Source organism: Equus asinus, chromosome 28 (genome assembly GCF_041296235.1).
Source record: "Equus asinus isolate D_3611 breed Donkey chromosome 28, EquAss-T2T_v2, whole genome shotgun sequence".
Lineage (NCBI taxonomy): Eukaryota > Metazoa > Chordata > Mammalia > Perissodactyla > Equidae > Equus > Equus asinus.
The window spans coordinates 51,176,018-51,190,852 of NC_091817.1; the positions used below are offsets into that span (position 1 = coordinate 51,176,018).

The 14,835-nt window shown below is 56.5% G+C and overlaps 1 protein-coding gene across 1 annotated transcript; it reads left to right on the forward strand.

Annotated features, from left to right (window-relative positions):
- The first annotated feature begins 518 nt into the window (after positions 1-518).
- TUBB3 (tubulin beta 3 class III) lies at positions 519-9,427 on the forward strand. The gene is made up of 4 exons (XM_014836532.3): positions 519-810; positions 6,539-6,647; positions 7,114-7,224; positions 8,021-9,427. The coding sequence occupies exons 1-4, from the start codon at positions 754-756 to the stop codon at positions 9,094-9,096; spliced, it is 1,353 nt and encodes a 450-aa protein (XP_014692018.2). The 5' UTR covers positions 519-753; the 3' UTR covers positions 9,097-9,427.
- Positions 9,428-14,835: the final 5,408 nt, after the last annotated feature.

A 14,835-nucleotide genomic window follows, 5' to 3' on the forward strand; every position in this document is an offset into this window, starting at 1 on the left:
ACTGCAGCTCCCTGGGGAAGGAGGGGCAGGTGGCACCCCCACTGCAGAGCACAGCGAGACTCAGAGCTGCCACAGTCATCTCCGCTGCCCTCCTGTGCCCACAGCCCTTCTGACTCAGACGTTTCTGCGCCCTGCCTCATACTTGCTTTCTCCTGGGGGTTCACTGGCTGCTGCAGCCTCTTTCCGCCTCCCCCACCCCTAAGGGATCCAGGAAAGCTTAGAGTACCTTATCTGTCCGTTCATGCTACAGACAGGGAGCTGGGAGGAGTCCATCTTGGCCTTTCAGGGTGGGAGATGGGGTTGGCCCCTAAACCGGTGTGGGGAAGAAAGACCCTCCTTGCAAAGCCGCGGGGTGGGGCTGCCGCAGGGGCGGGACCCCAGAGGGCAGCCGGGGCCGGGTTCGAGGGCCAAGGGGGCTACTATTGTCCTCCCTGGAGCCCGCTAGCCCCTCCTTTCGGGTGCGTGGGGCCCCCAGACCCCGCCCGCGGGGCCCTCAAGACCGGGTGGCGGCGGGAGGTGGCGGCGGGAGGAGGCGCCGCATCGCGCTGCCGGGCGGGGATGCGCGGTGCTGATGCTGCAGGGCCGGTGCCGCATTCTGCGGCGGCGACCCCCGATTGGCCGCGCGCGGTGACGCCAGGCCGGCGGCGGGCGGGGCCCGGCCTATAAGAGCCGGCGGCTGGGGCAGCCGACCCTCCGCAGCCAGCCTCGGCCCGTCCGCGCGCTACCCGCAGCCGCCAGCCACCCGCACCGAGCATGAGGGAGATCGTGCACATCCAGGCCGGCCAGTGCGGCAACCAGATCGGGGCCAAGGTGAGGCTGCGCGCCGCCCCCACGCGCCGGGCCCTGCACCCCGCGTGTCCATCCCGAGCCAGCCCCAGAGGGAGGGAAAGCAGGGAGGCGCCGTGCGCCCCGAGCCGCGCTTGCGGCAGAGAAGCTGAGAACAAAGGAACAAGCCGGCCCCGCGCCGGGCAGCCGGGACGGCGGGGACCCCGCCCTGCCTCTCCCGCGCCGCCTTTCCTCTGCCCTACCGGGGTTACCTCGGGTCTGCGGAGCGCAGCGCAAGTCAGCGGTTTAGCTCCATCCGCAGCTGAGCCCTCCTCCACCGGCCAAAGCAGGTGCAGGTGGGGGCGCTGCCTGGGCGTGGCCCTCTTCTTTGGGGCTGCAACTTAGCCTTGAGCAAGATGGGTGGGGTGGGCAGGTTTGGGTGGGGCTCCCCCCTCAAAGCCATAATAATTCTCTCTGCCCTCCCTCTCCCACCCTCCGAACAGGATGTCCTCCAATGCCCCAGACCCGCCCTCATGCCCCCAACCTCGTTTTGACAACCCTCGGCTTCCTGGCCCCACCCTATTCCTTTGTTGGGGGAGGGGTTGGGCCCGGACTCGGGGTGACCTTGGTCCAGCACTGGACCCTCCTTCAGCACAGCCCCGCCTGGGCAAACCCCCTGCGGGGTTGGACCGCGCCCACCCCTGGACCGCCGCGTCTGGGGGTTGGACGTGGGAACAAAGCCTGGCACCGGGGGTGGATCGCCGCTCGGCCCCTCCCCTCCATTGTTAGTCCACCTCACAGATGTTGGGACTCAGGCGGGAAAGGGAGGGGGTGTAAAGCCCACCCGAACCCAGGAAGCGAATGTCACGTACCCAAGTCCGGGTGGCTGTCCCTTGCCCAAGGTCACAAGCAAGTGCGAATCTGAGCCGCGCTGCGCTGGCTCGGTCCCTGCGGTCGCCCCGCGCGGGGCTCCGACTGGGTGGGGCCTGCTGCCCATAACAATGCATGGAGGGGGTGGCTTTGTCAGGACCAAGGCCAGGCACCCGGCCCAGGACGGTGTCTAGCTGGCGCTCCGAAGGAGGCGGTGGGAGGAGGCAGGTCCTGGAGGGGAAGGGGCCGAGGAATGGCTTCCTCTGGAGGCTGTTGCCATGGAAACCAGGCAAGAACAAAAAGCTAATTACAACGGGGCTGGGGCAGCCACGTGGCTGACATGTAAATTGCACCTTCACTGTAGGGTGGAGGCGCCTGGATGGGAGGGAGTGTGGGAGGGAAGCGGGGAAAACTCCCTAATCACCCGAGGAGACAGCTGTGCCTGCCCGAGGCCGGGGCCTGGGGGAGGGGTAGGCCTGGTGGAGGATGGTCTCAAATCAAATCAAGGCTCCTGGGGCAATTGCTCACAGCTGCCCTGGCCAGGCAGGAGGGGCCAAGGGCTCGTTAATGTGGCCACAGGGGCCAGCCCTGCCCTGAGCATCTGCTCCTCGGAGGGTCAGGGGTCACTGTGGGGAGGGGGGCAGCCCTGATTCCTGCCTGGGCCTGGGGGAGTGATGATCCAATCGTGTCCCTCCTCCTATGGCTGGGCCTAGCACACATGGGCAAAGGCAGGTCCACACCCGCCTCAGTGGGCGGGGACAGGGCCGGGTGCTGGACAGTGTCCTCTGCAGAGATTTTTTGCTGCTTCTCAGTGCTGTGGCCCTTGGGTTTGCTCATTACTTTTTATTCCTTTTTGGTTAATTTTCTTGATTTATGTTTGTTTTTTAAAATTAATATCTGATTCTTTTTAACAATTGAAACAAGAAAGAGGTGGATTTTGGGGGGAAGATCTTCCTTTCCCACTGCCACCCTCTGTGGTGACCAATGGAAGTGTTAGACGGTTTCCTTTGGGCCTCCCTGCCCTGGAAAGTCTCCAGGGACCAAACTGGAAGAAAGTGCTTAAGGCCTCCAGGCCAGGCCCCAGGTTGGGTGTAGGGTGTAGGGGGATTTGCCTGCCCAGGAGCTCAGCATCCTTCCTGTGGACTGGCAGTTCCTTGGCCATTTTCGTTTCCTGTTCCCATTATGCTTGTGGGCTCCCTGGTGGGGGGAAAGCAAACTTCTCCTGCCCATCACAGCGCGGCTGACTGGGGTGGGCAATGAGGTGCTCTCCTGCCTGCGGGTCCTTGAATGGTGCCTCTGGCTCAGCTTGACTAGCTGCTGCCTGCCCTGGGGTGGGGCCTGGCTTGGGGGAAGGAGGGAGGTCAGGGCGATCCGGGGCTCTCCTGAGAGGTAGCATGATGTCATTTCGTGATGACTACCCTGTATGGGTCTCTGAGCCGGGTGCACTGCCTCGAAGGAATGCGGTGATACGAATATTGCCCTTCCCCCAAGGATGAGAAAACTCGATGCCCGGGGAAGTTGAGGCCCCTGCCTGGGAGGGACAGAGCAGGAGTTTATGGATACATCAGGATGGACGGGACCCTCCCCCCGCCTCACCTCCCAACAATGGGGTGGATGAGTCCAGGGACCCCACCCTCCTCCCTTAGGGGGCAGGGCCTCCCTGGAGCCTTTGTCTGTGCCCCTTCCTCTCAGCTGCTGGGTGGGGCCTTGGAGGGCGGGACACTGTACCCACAGCCAATGGGAAGAGGGATTTCCTGGTTTTTCTAGCACCGCCCCCTCCCCAGCCCTTCCTAAATGGGTCACGGTGAGCCCTGTGCAGAATGCGGAAAGGCCTGGGGTCCTGGAGGGTCCTAACGCCCATGAGTCGGACAGCCCCATCTCTGGAGGGCCCCGCCCGCACCCCGCTTGCCTCGTGCCCGCCCACCGCCTCCCGGGCCCTGAGTGCGTCAGGCAACGGGTCAGCACCACGGACAGGGCCACGGGTGCAGGGCCTGAGGCGCCCCACAAACCCAGCCCACACCAGGGCGTGCGAGGGGAGATGGGGCCTGAACCCTGGGGCGCACGCACCATCTGGCAGTGTTCTCATCTGTAGTGATGACCAGAATTATTTCTTATTTAATTTGAGAAGTTGTATTTTATTATTTGTTAAATGTTACATAATATACTTTACTAAGATATTTATTTTTTTATTGTATTTTTTTTAAAGATTGGCACCTGCGCCAACATCTGTTGCCAATCTCTTTTGTTTTTTTTCTTCTCCCCAAAGACCCCAGTACATAGTTGTGTATTCTAGTTGTAGGTCCTTCTAGTTGTGGCATGTGGGACGCCGAGTCAGCATGGTCTGATGAGTGGTCCCATGTCTGTGCCCAGGATCCAAACCTGCGAAACCCTGGGCCACTGAAGCAGAGTGCAAGAACTTAACTACTAGGCGCTGGGGCTGGCCCGATACTTATTATTTTAAATTACAACTTTTATTAGTTTTAACTACAGAAGTGATTATTAATATACTCTCAGTCTAAAAAATTGGAACATTACCAATAAAGGCTAAAGTGTCTATTTAAGAGGCTCACCCCCGGCAGCCCCTCTCCTGTCAGGAGAGCTTCATTTTCCATTCTTTCCAAGCTTTCTGTCCATGTGCAGCATCCGTTGTGAGGTCGCCTTCTTCACACTGTCCGGCGCCTTGTGCCCTGCCCTCAAGGAGTTGTCTTGAAGATCTACTCAGACGAGTGATGTTCTTTTACTGTGCCACAGTATTCCGAAGTATATTGATTTTTAAAGTTATCTTTTGTGGCATAATGGTTAAGTTCGGTGCACTCCTCTTCAGTGTCCCGGATCCACACGTTTGGACCCCGGGGAAGGGACCTACACTCATCAGCCGTGCTGTGGCAGCGACCCACATATGAAATAGAGGAAGGCTGGCACAGATGTTAGCCCAGGGCAAATCTTCGTCAGCAACAACAAAAAGTCACCTTGTATTTTTATTTGTTATCCATGCACATGGCTTTACAAACTTAAATAGGATCTGCTCGTGCTTTTATGTGTTGGGCTACTTCATGTGGGGACCATTATCATGTCTACTTTACAGATGAGAACACTGAGGTCTGGGAGGTGGAGTCACTGTGCACACTGGCTAGTGCTGGCATCTGCACCCTCTCTGGTCTGCACCCACTCCTGGAAGACCACACTTTCCATAGATGCATTCCAGAGAACTTTCCATAGACGTGTTGATGGTACTCACTCTCTCCTGGCCCCTCAGTTGCTGTCTCGAGCTCACTCCTCCTCTCCAGGGGCTTGGGTATCTCTGAAGCCAGAGGTTTGGAGTGTCCCAGGGCTGTGGGGACCAAGACAGCCTCGGGGCAGAGGAGGGCTGAGGGAGCCCCAAATGCCTCAGTGACATTCCTGTGTGTTTATTTTTTCTATTTACAAAATAAAGACACACTAATGCAAAAAGAAGAAAACTTAGCAATGACAAAAATGCACAAGAGAGGGGAGTCCAGTCACCCCCTCCCTGAGAGGTGACCCTGACGACAGTCTCTGGATGAGCTGCTGGACTCTGCTAGGGGTTTTATGGTAATGACGCTGTCCATACTTTTCAGCTTTTAAAATATGTTTTTAACTAACTTTTTGTGAGAAGTTGACGTGTATGTGACAAAGAATTCCAAAAGAACCAAAGGGTCCTCAGTGAGAAGAAGTCTCTCCCAGACCCAGACACATTCCCGGCACAGCTGCCTGGAGCAGTTTTGTGTCAGAGGCATCGATACCTACAAAAGTGTGTGCAAACTCTCTTCTAACTGCTTTTTTCACTGCGCAGCCTTTTGCCAGCACAGGACTCACATGTAGAAGCCCATTATTTCTTGAGGCCTCCGCACCCATTCATCTTCTGAAAGTCACCCCAACCCTGAGGAGCAAAGGGGAAGTGCCCTGGGAAGTCACCCAGTGTGTGACCAATGGCCTCCTGCCTGCGTGGGCCAACTGTGCTCCACGACAGCCCGGAGGTGCCTCTGGGGTGAGGGCAGCTCTGTGCAGCCTTCCCTTCACCCAAGGAGTGTGCTGATAATTCCACACCTCGCTCTGCAGGCTCCACACCCATTCTCATGCTTTGCACAGATTAACTTGCTTTATCACCATAATGACCTGTTATTGTTAGGCCCATTGAACAGAGGAGGCACAGAGAATCTTCAGGACCTGCCCAAGGTCACACAGCTGGGAAGGGATGGTCTGGCTCCTGAGTCCAGGTCCTGCTCTGGCTCTCCAGCCTGGTGGCAGTCAATGGGGGCAGGCTTGAGAAGTTCTGAGCTTCCTACCTACTGGGGAGCAGGTTAGGTGGCAGCAGGCAGGGGGAGTGTGGGCCTAGGGCATGTGCATGGATAGGTTAGGTGACTCTGGCCCCTGTTGGCTGAGGCTGATGATGTGCTGGACTCTGTCACTGGACATCCTCTCCCCTCTGACACTGCGGCATGCATATCCTGGACTCTGTGTCTGTCACTTACTGTGTGCGGCTCAGTTTCCTGCAGCTCTGTGCCTCAGTTTCCTCTAAAAGGAATTCCTTCTAAAAGAAGGAATGATAAAAACCACTCCCAGAGGGTGTTTATTGCTAACCCCCTCATGGAGGAGTGGACTGTCCCAGGTCCCTGATCAGGAAGTGCGGAGCTGGGTCCAGGGGCCCAGGTCTGTGCCAGTTGAGTCCTGAACCACCCTGAGGGCTCCGTGGACGTGCATATTTATTATGACGGTTTTCTGACAGATGACAGAGTTTGGAGGGTTTTTGCAAAGTCACTCAAAGGGGTTCGTGCAGGCTTTGTGTCCAAGCCCCTAATCGTACACACAATGTCATGAGGCCAAGACAGGGAAAGGGTCTGGGGGACAGTTACAGCTGCCTGCTGACCCCTCTTTCCTCCTGCAGTTCTGGGAGGTCATCAGCGATGAGCACGGCATAGACCCCAGTGGCAACTATGTGGGGGACTCGGACCTGCAGCTGGAGCGCATCAGCGTCTACTACAACGAGGCCTCTTGTGAGCCCCACCCGCCTGGCTCCCCCTGGGTGGTGGTAGGGGAGGACGGAGATGCTGGGACCGGGCTGGAGGGTGTAACTTGAGACTCACAGAATAAAGACAGGAGTTCCCAGTGAGAGACAAATGGCCATGAGACACCTGCACAGTCCAGGGGAATGGACAGGGTCCTGAAGGCCCCTCGGGAGGCCCATGGGAGGGTCCAGAGCAGGGTTACTTGGGAGGCATGGGCAGGGGCTATCTAGCAACTGTTGTCCATAGCAAACCTGCCTGCATGGACATGGGATTCGTTCCTGGCTGTCTGTGGTATCCACCATGCTCCCTATTTCACACAAGGTTCCAGCCCCTCTGACCCCACGGTCTGAGCTCTTAGAGTGAGCACATGAGGCGTGCAGGCTGGGACAGGATTTAGAGGGCAGGAGGAGCCCCTGAGTTTCTGTGACCCCATAACCCGCCCCTCTCCCCTCAGCTCACAAGTATGTGCCCCGGGCCATCCTGGTGGACCTGGAGCCTGGAACCATGGACAGCGTCCGGTCTGGGGCCTTTGGGCACCTCTTCAGGCCTGACAACTTCATCTTCGGTGAGTTTCCCACACACTGATGGTGGACCCCATTGCAGGCAAACCCAGGTCAACAGAAACAAAAGGGCACAGTCACCCACCGCCGTGATCTCACAGGGCAGGGCTGGTCTCCCTGCTTGCAGCTGGCAGTGGAGGCCTAGAGCATGGGCTCTGTGCAGCGAACAGGAAGCACCCATGTGTTTCGAGCAGAACAATGTGTAAAACAGAGATTGAAGCTTACAGGATCATCAGAGAGCTGATAGGACAGAAGCTGGGGCCTCCAGAGGTCCAGACACAGCATTGGTGTGGTGTCAGGTGATACTTATGCCTGTGACTCTGGTGGCAGGGCCCTGGGTGCTTGCACAGCAACAGGAAGAGGGTCCCACCCCAGTTCTGCCTTCTAGAGCTCAGCACTCAAGTGATGGGCACCGATCCACCTCCAGACCCTGAGCTGCAAGGGATTCTGGGGGTTATAGTTTCCACTTCCAGCACAGCCAGCCAGAGGGTGGGTGGGCCGGAGGGGAAGGCTGACAGACTCCCCCAGGACCCTCTTGGGTGGCATAGAAGGAGCTGTAATTCCAGGTTCTCAATTCCTGTTCAGAGCCCTTAACACAGGACACTCGGCAGCAGGGTCCCCAACACGCAGCGTGGCTGCTGTGGAGGACAGTGGAGGCAGTGAGGTGTGGGGGTCCCCACTAAATAGAGGATAGAGAGGAAACAGGCACAGGGCTTCCACAGTTGCCCTCTGGGATGGGATGTTCGGGTGGGCTCAGGAGATCTGGCCTCATCTATGTCGCCATCCTCTCCCCCTACACAGGTCAGAGTGGGGCCGGCAACAACTGGGCCAAGGGCCACTACACGGAGGGTGCCGAGCTGGTGGACTCGGTCCTGGACGTAGTGCGGAAGGAGTGTGAGAACTGCGACTGTCTGCAGGGCTTCCAGCTGACCCACTCTCTGGGCGGGGGCACGGGATCCGGGATGGGCACACTGCTCATCAGCAAGGTGCGCGAGGAGTACCCTGACCGCATCATGAACACCTTCAGTGTGGTGCCCTCACCCAAGGTGTCGGACACAGTGGTGGAGCCCTACAACGCCACGCTGTCCATCCACCAGCTGGTGGAGAACACGGACGAGACCTACTGCATCGACAACGAGGCCCTCTACGACATCTGCTTCCGCACGCTCAAGCTGGCCACGCCCACCTACGGGGACCTCAACCACCTGGTGTCGGCCACCATGAGCGGTGTCACCACTTCCCTCCGCTTCCCCGGCCAGCTCAATGCCGACCTCCGCAAGCTGGCCGTGAACATGGTGCCCTTCCCCCGCCTGCACTTCTTCATGCCCGGCTTCGCCCCACTCACTGCCCGGGGCAGCCAGCAGTACCGGGCCCTGACGGTGCCTGAGCTCACCCAGCAGATGTTTGATGCCAAGAACATGATGGCTGCCTGCGACCCCCGCCATGGCCGCTACCTGACCGTGGCCACCGTCTTCCGCGGCCGCATGTCCATGAAGGAGGTGGATGAGCAGATGCTGGCCATCCAGAGCAAGAACAGCAGCTACTTCGTGGAGTGGATCCCCAACAATGTGAAGGTGGCCGTGTGCGACATCCCGCCCCGTGGGCTCAAGATGTCCTCCACCTTCATCGGCAACAGCACGGCCATCCAGGAGCTGTTCAAGCGCATCTCGGAGCAGTTCACGGCCATGTTCCGGCGCAAGGCCTTCCTGCACTGGTACACGGGCGAGGGCATGGACGAGATGGAGTTCACCGAGGCCGAGAGCAACATGAACGACCTGGTGTCCGAGTACCAGCAGTACCAGGACGCCACGGCTGAGGAGGAGGGCGAGATGTACGAAGATGACGAAGAGGAATCCGAGGCCCAGGGCCCCAAGTGAAGCAGCTGGAGGGGTGTGGCCAGGGCCAAGAGGTCTGTCCCCCAGAGCCATGTAGCCACTGACACCGCCCCCCACCTTGCCCCCACCAGCTCCAGTCACATCAGTCTGGGCTCCCAAGTGTTTGTTCTCTGGTGGTTAGGGCATCCCCACCCGACATGAGTCTACCCAGCTCTGTCTTCCTATCATAGGTCATCTCTGTTTTTGTGTCTCTCATTTGTCTCTCTGCTTTATCGTCCATTCCAGGCCTGATGTTTTGTGGTTTGTTTTGTTTTTTTACTCGTTTGTGTTTATATTTTGGGGGGATACTTAATAAATTTATTGCTGTCAGATACCCCTGCTTGGTGCTGGAGATTTCTTTTTATTATGAAAAGAGGGTCCAGAGGGGTGAGGAGGGGCAGAGAGAGAGGTCCCCATGGGGGCAGGGCAAAGGGTCATTGTCTCCCAGGCTGGTGGCTGAGACGGGCTCCTGGAGGTGGAGACTTGAGAAGGAATGAGCCATACCTGGATGAATCCTCGCTCTAGAACCCCAGGCAAGCTCTCTCGTGACTTGGGAACAATCTCTCGTCCCCTACAGGATGACTTGCTCCAGAGCTTTCTTTTGGCTGATCTGTGTGCTGAGCATTTGAGGCAGGCAGCCTGGGACCCAAATGGGAAGCAGGCCCTGGAAAAATGAGGTGTGTGGGAGGGTTGGGGCTTGGTCCCTGGGAAGGGGCCAGTGGGGGTCAGAGTGGTGCTCAGGCACAGCCAGGGCAGTGAGCCACGTGCTGGCCTCATGCGCCCCCTGGTGGCTCCTTTCTGTGGCTACAGGGCCCCTGCTATCCAGTGGCTTGGGCACCTGGAAGGTGCTAAGCTGGCCGCCTGCCTCCTACAGGGAAAGAAGTGGAAGCCCAGGGAGGCGCTGCCTGCCCAGGGGCCCATGGTTAGCGTGTCTGGAGCCAGATGGACCCAGACCCCTCTCCACTCAGCCTCCCCACTCCCCGCTCCTCAAAGCCAGGGGGTCTCCTCAGTCTGACTCCCCCAGGGACATAAAAAGTGGCTTCAGTGCAGGTGGCGCCAGGCACCCCACCCTTCTATGTGGATATCTGCAGAGAAGGGAGGCCAAGGGGACTGCTGGCCCGGATCTGGACTTGGGAACCTGAGCCCCAAAAAGGCCCTAGTCCTGGCCTCTGGCCCTCGTGCACGCTGGGCTCGGGGTGCCCTGAGCAGCAGAGAAGTGCCTTCTAGGAGCTGATGCTCCTGGGCACCTGCTCCCCACCCCACACAAGAAGCGGCTGGGTCACAGCACAACTGTCCGGGCCACGTGGCAAATGGGGATTTGAGCCCTGCCCCAAGTCCCAGCCGCTGGGTCCTCACAACCGTGTAGTGAAGGAGGCTGGACATCCACCAGGGCTTCACAGGGCTCCACACAGTTGGAGGCAGTGGGTGTCCAAAAGGGTTTGGTGACCCAAAAAGAGTTGAGACACCTGCCCAGTGTTGACAAAGGTCCTCCCGGCTCCTAATACCCACAGGTGCTCATTCTGGGCCCCAGGTCCACGGTCTTCCCGGGCCATCTCCTGGGGGCTCAACCCATAGACCTCATTTAACCTCCACAGTGAAGCTACGAGGTACATCATTATTATCCACGTCTCACAGGCAAAGAAACGGAGAGGTAAGGGCATTTGCCAGCCAGCAAGCGGCAGAGCCGGGAGTCTGGCCCAAGGCTGGGTACCTCTCTACTTTGCTTAAAACGGCCAAACATCGTCCTTCCCCCCTCAGCACCCACACCCATGAGAACTGCATCTCTGCTCACGTTGCCCAGATGGGCCTGGCCTCCTTGGGCCACCCTTCCTTCGTGGAGCTGGTTTCCTTCCTTCTCCCCCGAGACCTACAGCCAGACTCCCGCACTGACATGCAGTGCAGACTGCTGGTGGGATGGGGGAAGCAGGAGCAGGAGCGGCCCTCCCGGCCGCTGGGACCCCTCTGCTGCTCCGCAGAGTTCCTCTCCTGTGGGAGCGGCTGCTCCTTCTTTCTGCCACCTTCCCTGCTCCTTCAGCTAGTCCTCCCGGAGCTCCAGTTCCCCTTTCTTATGAGGAGTAATTTAGTTCTCTCCTGTTCTCACCCTCCCATCACAGAAACTGGAGCAGAGGCAAGCCAGCCCTGCGTTCTACATGAATTCCTGACCCACAACATCCCTGAGCACGATGAGGTGGCTGCTGCCTTGTGCCAGGGGACTCCAGAGCTGTTACGCAGCGATGTAAAATAGGAATGCCATGGAAAGTGGCTAGAACAGCGAGTGTCCCATAATAGGGGCCGTGAGTGTGGCTCTTAAATGTATCTGTTATTATTAGGAGGGGTTTGTTTGCAAGGACATGTGGGCATGAGGGTGCAGGAGAAGCCAGCTCAACAGAACCTCCTGGAAGGGCTCTCACTGGCCTGACACCATCTAGTGTGAGTGCCCCTACTGGATGGCGTTTTGGGCCAGCCATCTCATTGGCTGCTTTGTCCTCAGGTCCACTTGTCCATTTTGGCCTGGGTGAAGGGCCGGGCATGTCAGACCTGGGCCCCCTCCTGGTCCTGATGGAGGAGGAGCCCCAACCCTCCTGCACCCTCTGCCTGGCTGGTGGGCAGGATGTGCTTAGGGCTGGGAGGGGACCTCACACCAGGGGTGGTGCTGCCAGAGCAAACACAGGATGCCCAGGTAAGTGACATTTCAGATAAACAAGTAACATTCCACTTGGGGCATGTCTATACAAGCAACTATTTCTTAGTTGCTAAATCCAGGAGACCTACAAAGCTGGGCCTATGCCAGGGGCCAGGCAATCTTGACCTCCTCACTCCGTCCACTTATTTGCTCCTCACAACAACCCTGTGAGGCAGATGCTGACAGATGAAGAAACTGAGGCACGGGACAGGAGAAACTGCCCAAGGAGGCCCAGCTGCAAGTGGTAGGGCCAGTTTGAACAGAGGAGATCAAGGGCCGCGTCATCGCCATTCCTACCTCCCCTGGGGACAGCGGCAGCCTGAGAAAGGGTTGGTGAGAGAGGGTTGAATGGAGATGACCCTCAACTCTGCCCCTCTCTGTGTGGCCAGGTCACTTCCCACCTCGAGGGCACTTTCCCCAGCTGCAGAGAACAAGCCCTCCGTGCATTTTAGAAGTTGGAATTCCATATATGTTCACTTGAGAGAAAAGACTTCTGCCCTTAAAATTCTTTGAAAATCGGGGCTGGCCCTGTGGCCGAGTGGTTAAGTTCACGCGCTCCGCTGCAGGCGGCCCAGTGTTTCGTTAGTTCGAATCCTGGGCGCGGACATGGCACTGCTCATCAGACCACGTTGAGGCAGCGTCCTACATGCCACAACTAGAAGAACCCACAACGAAGAATACACAACTATGTACCGGGGGGCTTTGGGGAGAAAAAGGAAAAAATAAAATCTTTAAAAAAGAAGGAAACCAAGCACTAGAGGCTTTGCTTTAAAAAAAAAAATTCTTTGAAAATTACTTGCTTAAATAATAAGAACTGCGAGTACACAAATTGGATGGTGATGAAACCCAGCCCTTAGAGACCACCAGATGCAGCTGCCGCTGCCACCAGAAGTGTGGGTGGGTGGGTAGGTCCCCCCAGAGGAGGAGCCAGGGCCATGTGGGCTGTGGAGGAAACGTGTGGAATTAGGCAACACCGAAATGGAGTCAGTCACCAAGGGCTGCATGTGAGGATGTCCACTTCGGACCAGGACTCAGGAGCTGACCAGGGCCCCGTTTCCTAGGGAATGACAAGTGAAAGCAGATGTGAGGTATTGGTGCAGAGCCCCCAACCTGAAGCTTACACCTAGGCCCCTCTGGGTCAAGTGGCCACATGGCTTAGACGCTCCAGGCAGGATCCTGCCGCTTGCTGCCCTAGTATGATTGCAGACGACATTCCTCACAGACTGCAAGCTTCAAACACAGGGCTTCTCCACCTTGCACCTGCTATGGAGCGCATGTTTGTGTTTCCCCCAAAATTCATGTTCGACATCCTAATCCCTAACGTGATGGCATTAGGAGGTGAGGCATTGGGGAGGTGATTAGGTCATGAGGGTGGAGCCTCGAGAGTGAGATTAGCACCCTTATAAAAGAGGCTCCACAGCTCCCTCACCCTCTGTCCACTGTGTGAGGAGACAAGGAGATGACCCTCAGCGGCACCGGACCAGACTGGCACCCTGACCTCGCTCTTCTGCCTCCAGCACTGTGAAAACCAAATTTCTGTTGTTTGTAAGTCACCAGTCTATGATCCTTCATCGCTGCACCCTGAAAGGACTGAGAGAGAAGCCTCAGTGCTAAGGTACAAAAGCCGTCTTTACAGTCTCCCCCACTTGGTCTGCGAGAAGCACTCAACCGAGATGACGCTGTTTACCATTCCCGGCAGCTCACTCAGAAGCGGCTGGTCCAGACCTGCTCTCCATCTGAGCAAACGGAGGCTCGCAGGGCTCACCAGCCAGCAAACTTGTCACAGGGGCCCCTAGGGCGGTGGGCATTGCACAGCGGGCTCTGCCGGCAGCGTTTGAAGATCCAGCATGGCAAGGCTGCTCCCGCCGCACTGAGGCCAAACATGAGTGGTCAGCCATGCAGCAGGACTTCTGGCCCTGGAGCCAATATGGAAGCTTCCGTGCATTTTTCTATCTCCTTCTCTGAGGGTGTTTGAGGACTGGATTCTCATCCAGCAGGAATGATTTGTAAGATCAGTTAAAGCCTAGCTCCAGGATTCCTCCACTTTCCAGAGTTGGTCATACATCTGACATCCTTCCAGTGGCCCTGGGGATACTTCAGTTTTCCAGGATGGCGTGCTTGTCACAGGAAAATCCGAGAACAAAGATTAACAAAAAGAGAAAACACCAGAGTCACTCGTGGTTATGTGAACATTGGGAACCGGGCAGTGTGCCCAGGGAGATGGGCATCCAGGCCCCTGCAGCCCTGCCCTGGCCTCCAGCTTTGCCCTGACTGTGGGGGTGAGGGGTAGGGCTTTTCATGTATGGCACTTATTATGTTGAACTAATTTCCATCTATTCCTAGTTTGTTGAGTTTTTAACATGCTGGGGTGTTGAATCTTATCAAACACTTTTTCTGCATCTATTGAGAGGACCTGTGATTTTTATCTTCAACAAATGGTGCTGGGAAAACTGGATATCCATATGCAAAAGATTAAAATTGGACCCTTATCTTTCACCATTCACAAAAAAATCAACAAAAAATGGATTGAAGACTTAAATGTGAGACCTGAAACTATAGAACTCCTAGAAGAAAACAGGGGAAAAGCTTCGTGACATTGGCCTTGGCAATGATTTCGTGGACATGACACCAAAAGCACAGGCAATAAAAGCAAGGAGTAACAAGTTTTCATCAAACTGAAAAGCTTTTGCACAGCAAAGGATATAATCAACAGAGTGGAAAGTCAACCTATGGAATGAAATAAAATATTTTCAAACCATCTATTAGATTTCCAAAATATATAAGAAACTCCTACAACTCAAAGGCAAAAAACAACTTGCTTACAGAACGGGCAAAGGACTTGAATAGATATTTCTCCAAAGGAGACATACAGATGGCCAACAGGTACATGAAAATGTGCTCAACATCACTAGTCATCAGGGAAATGCAAATCAAAATCACAACGAGCTATCACCTCACACCTGTTAGGATGGCTTTTACCAAAATGCAAAGGGCAACAAGTGTTGGCAAAGATGTGGAGAAATTAGAACCCTTATGCTGTTGGTGAGAATGCAAAATGG

Coding starts and splice junctions, on each gene's coding strand:
- TUBB3 (XM_014836532.3), top strand. CDS start 754: ATGAGGGAGATCGTGCACATCCAGGCCGGCCAGTGCGGCAACCAGATC. Junction 811..6,538: donor GCAACCAGATCGGGGCCAAG/GTGAGGCTGCGC, acceptor TTCCTCCTGCAG/TTCTGGGAGGTCATCAGCGA. Junction 6,648..7,113: donor CTACTACAACGAGGCCTCTT/GTGAGCCCCACC, acceptor CTCTCCCCTCAG/CTCACAAGTATGTGCCCCGG.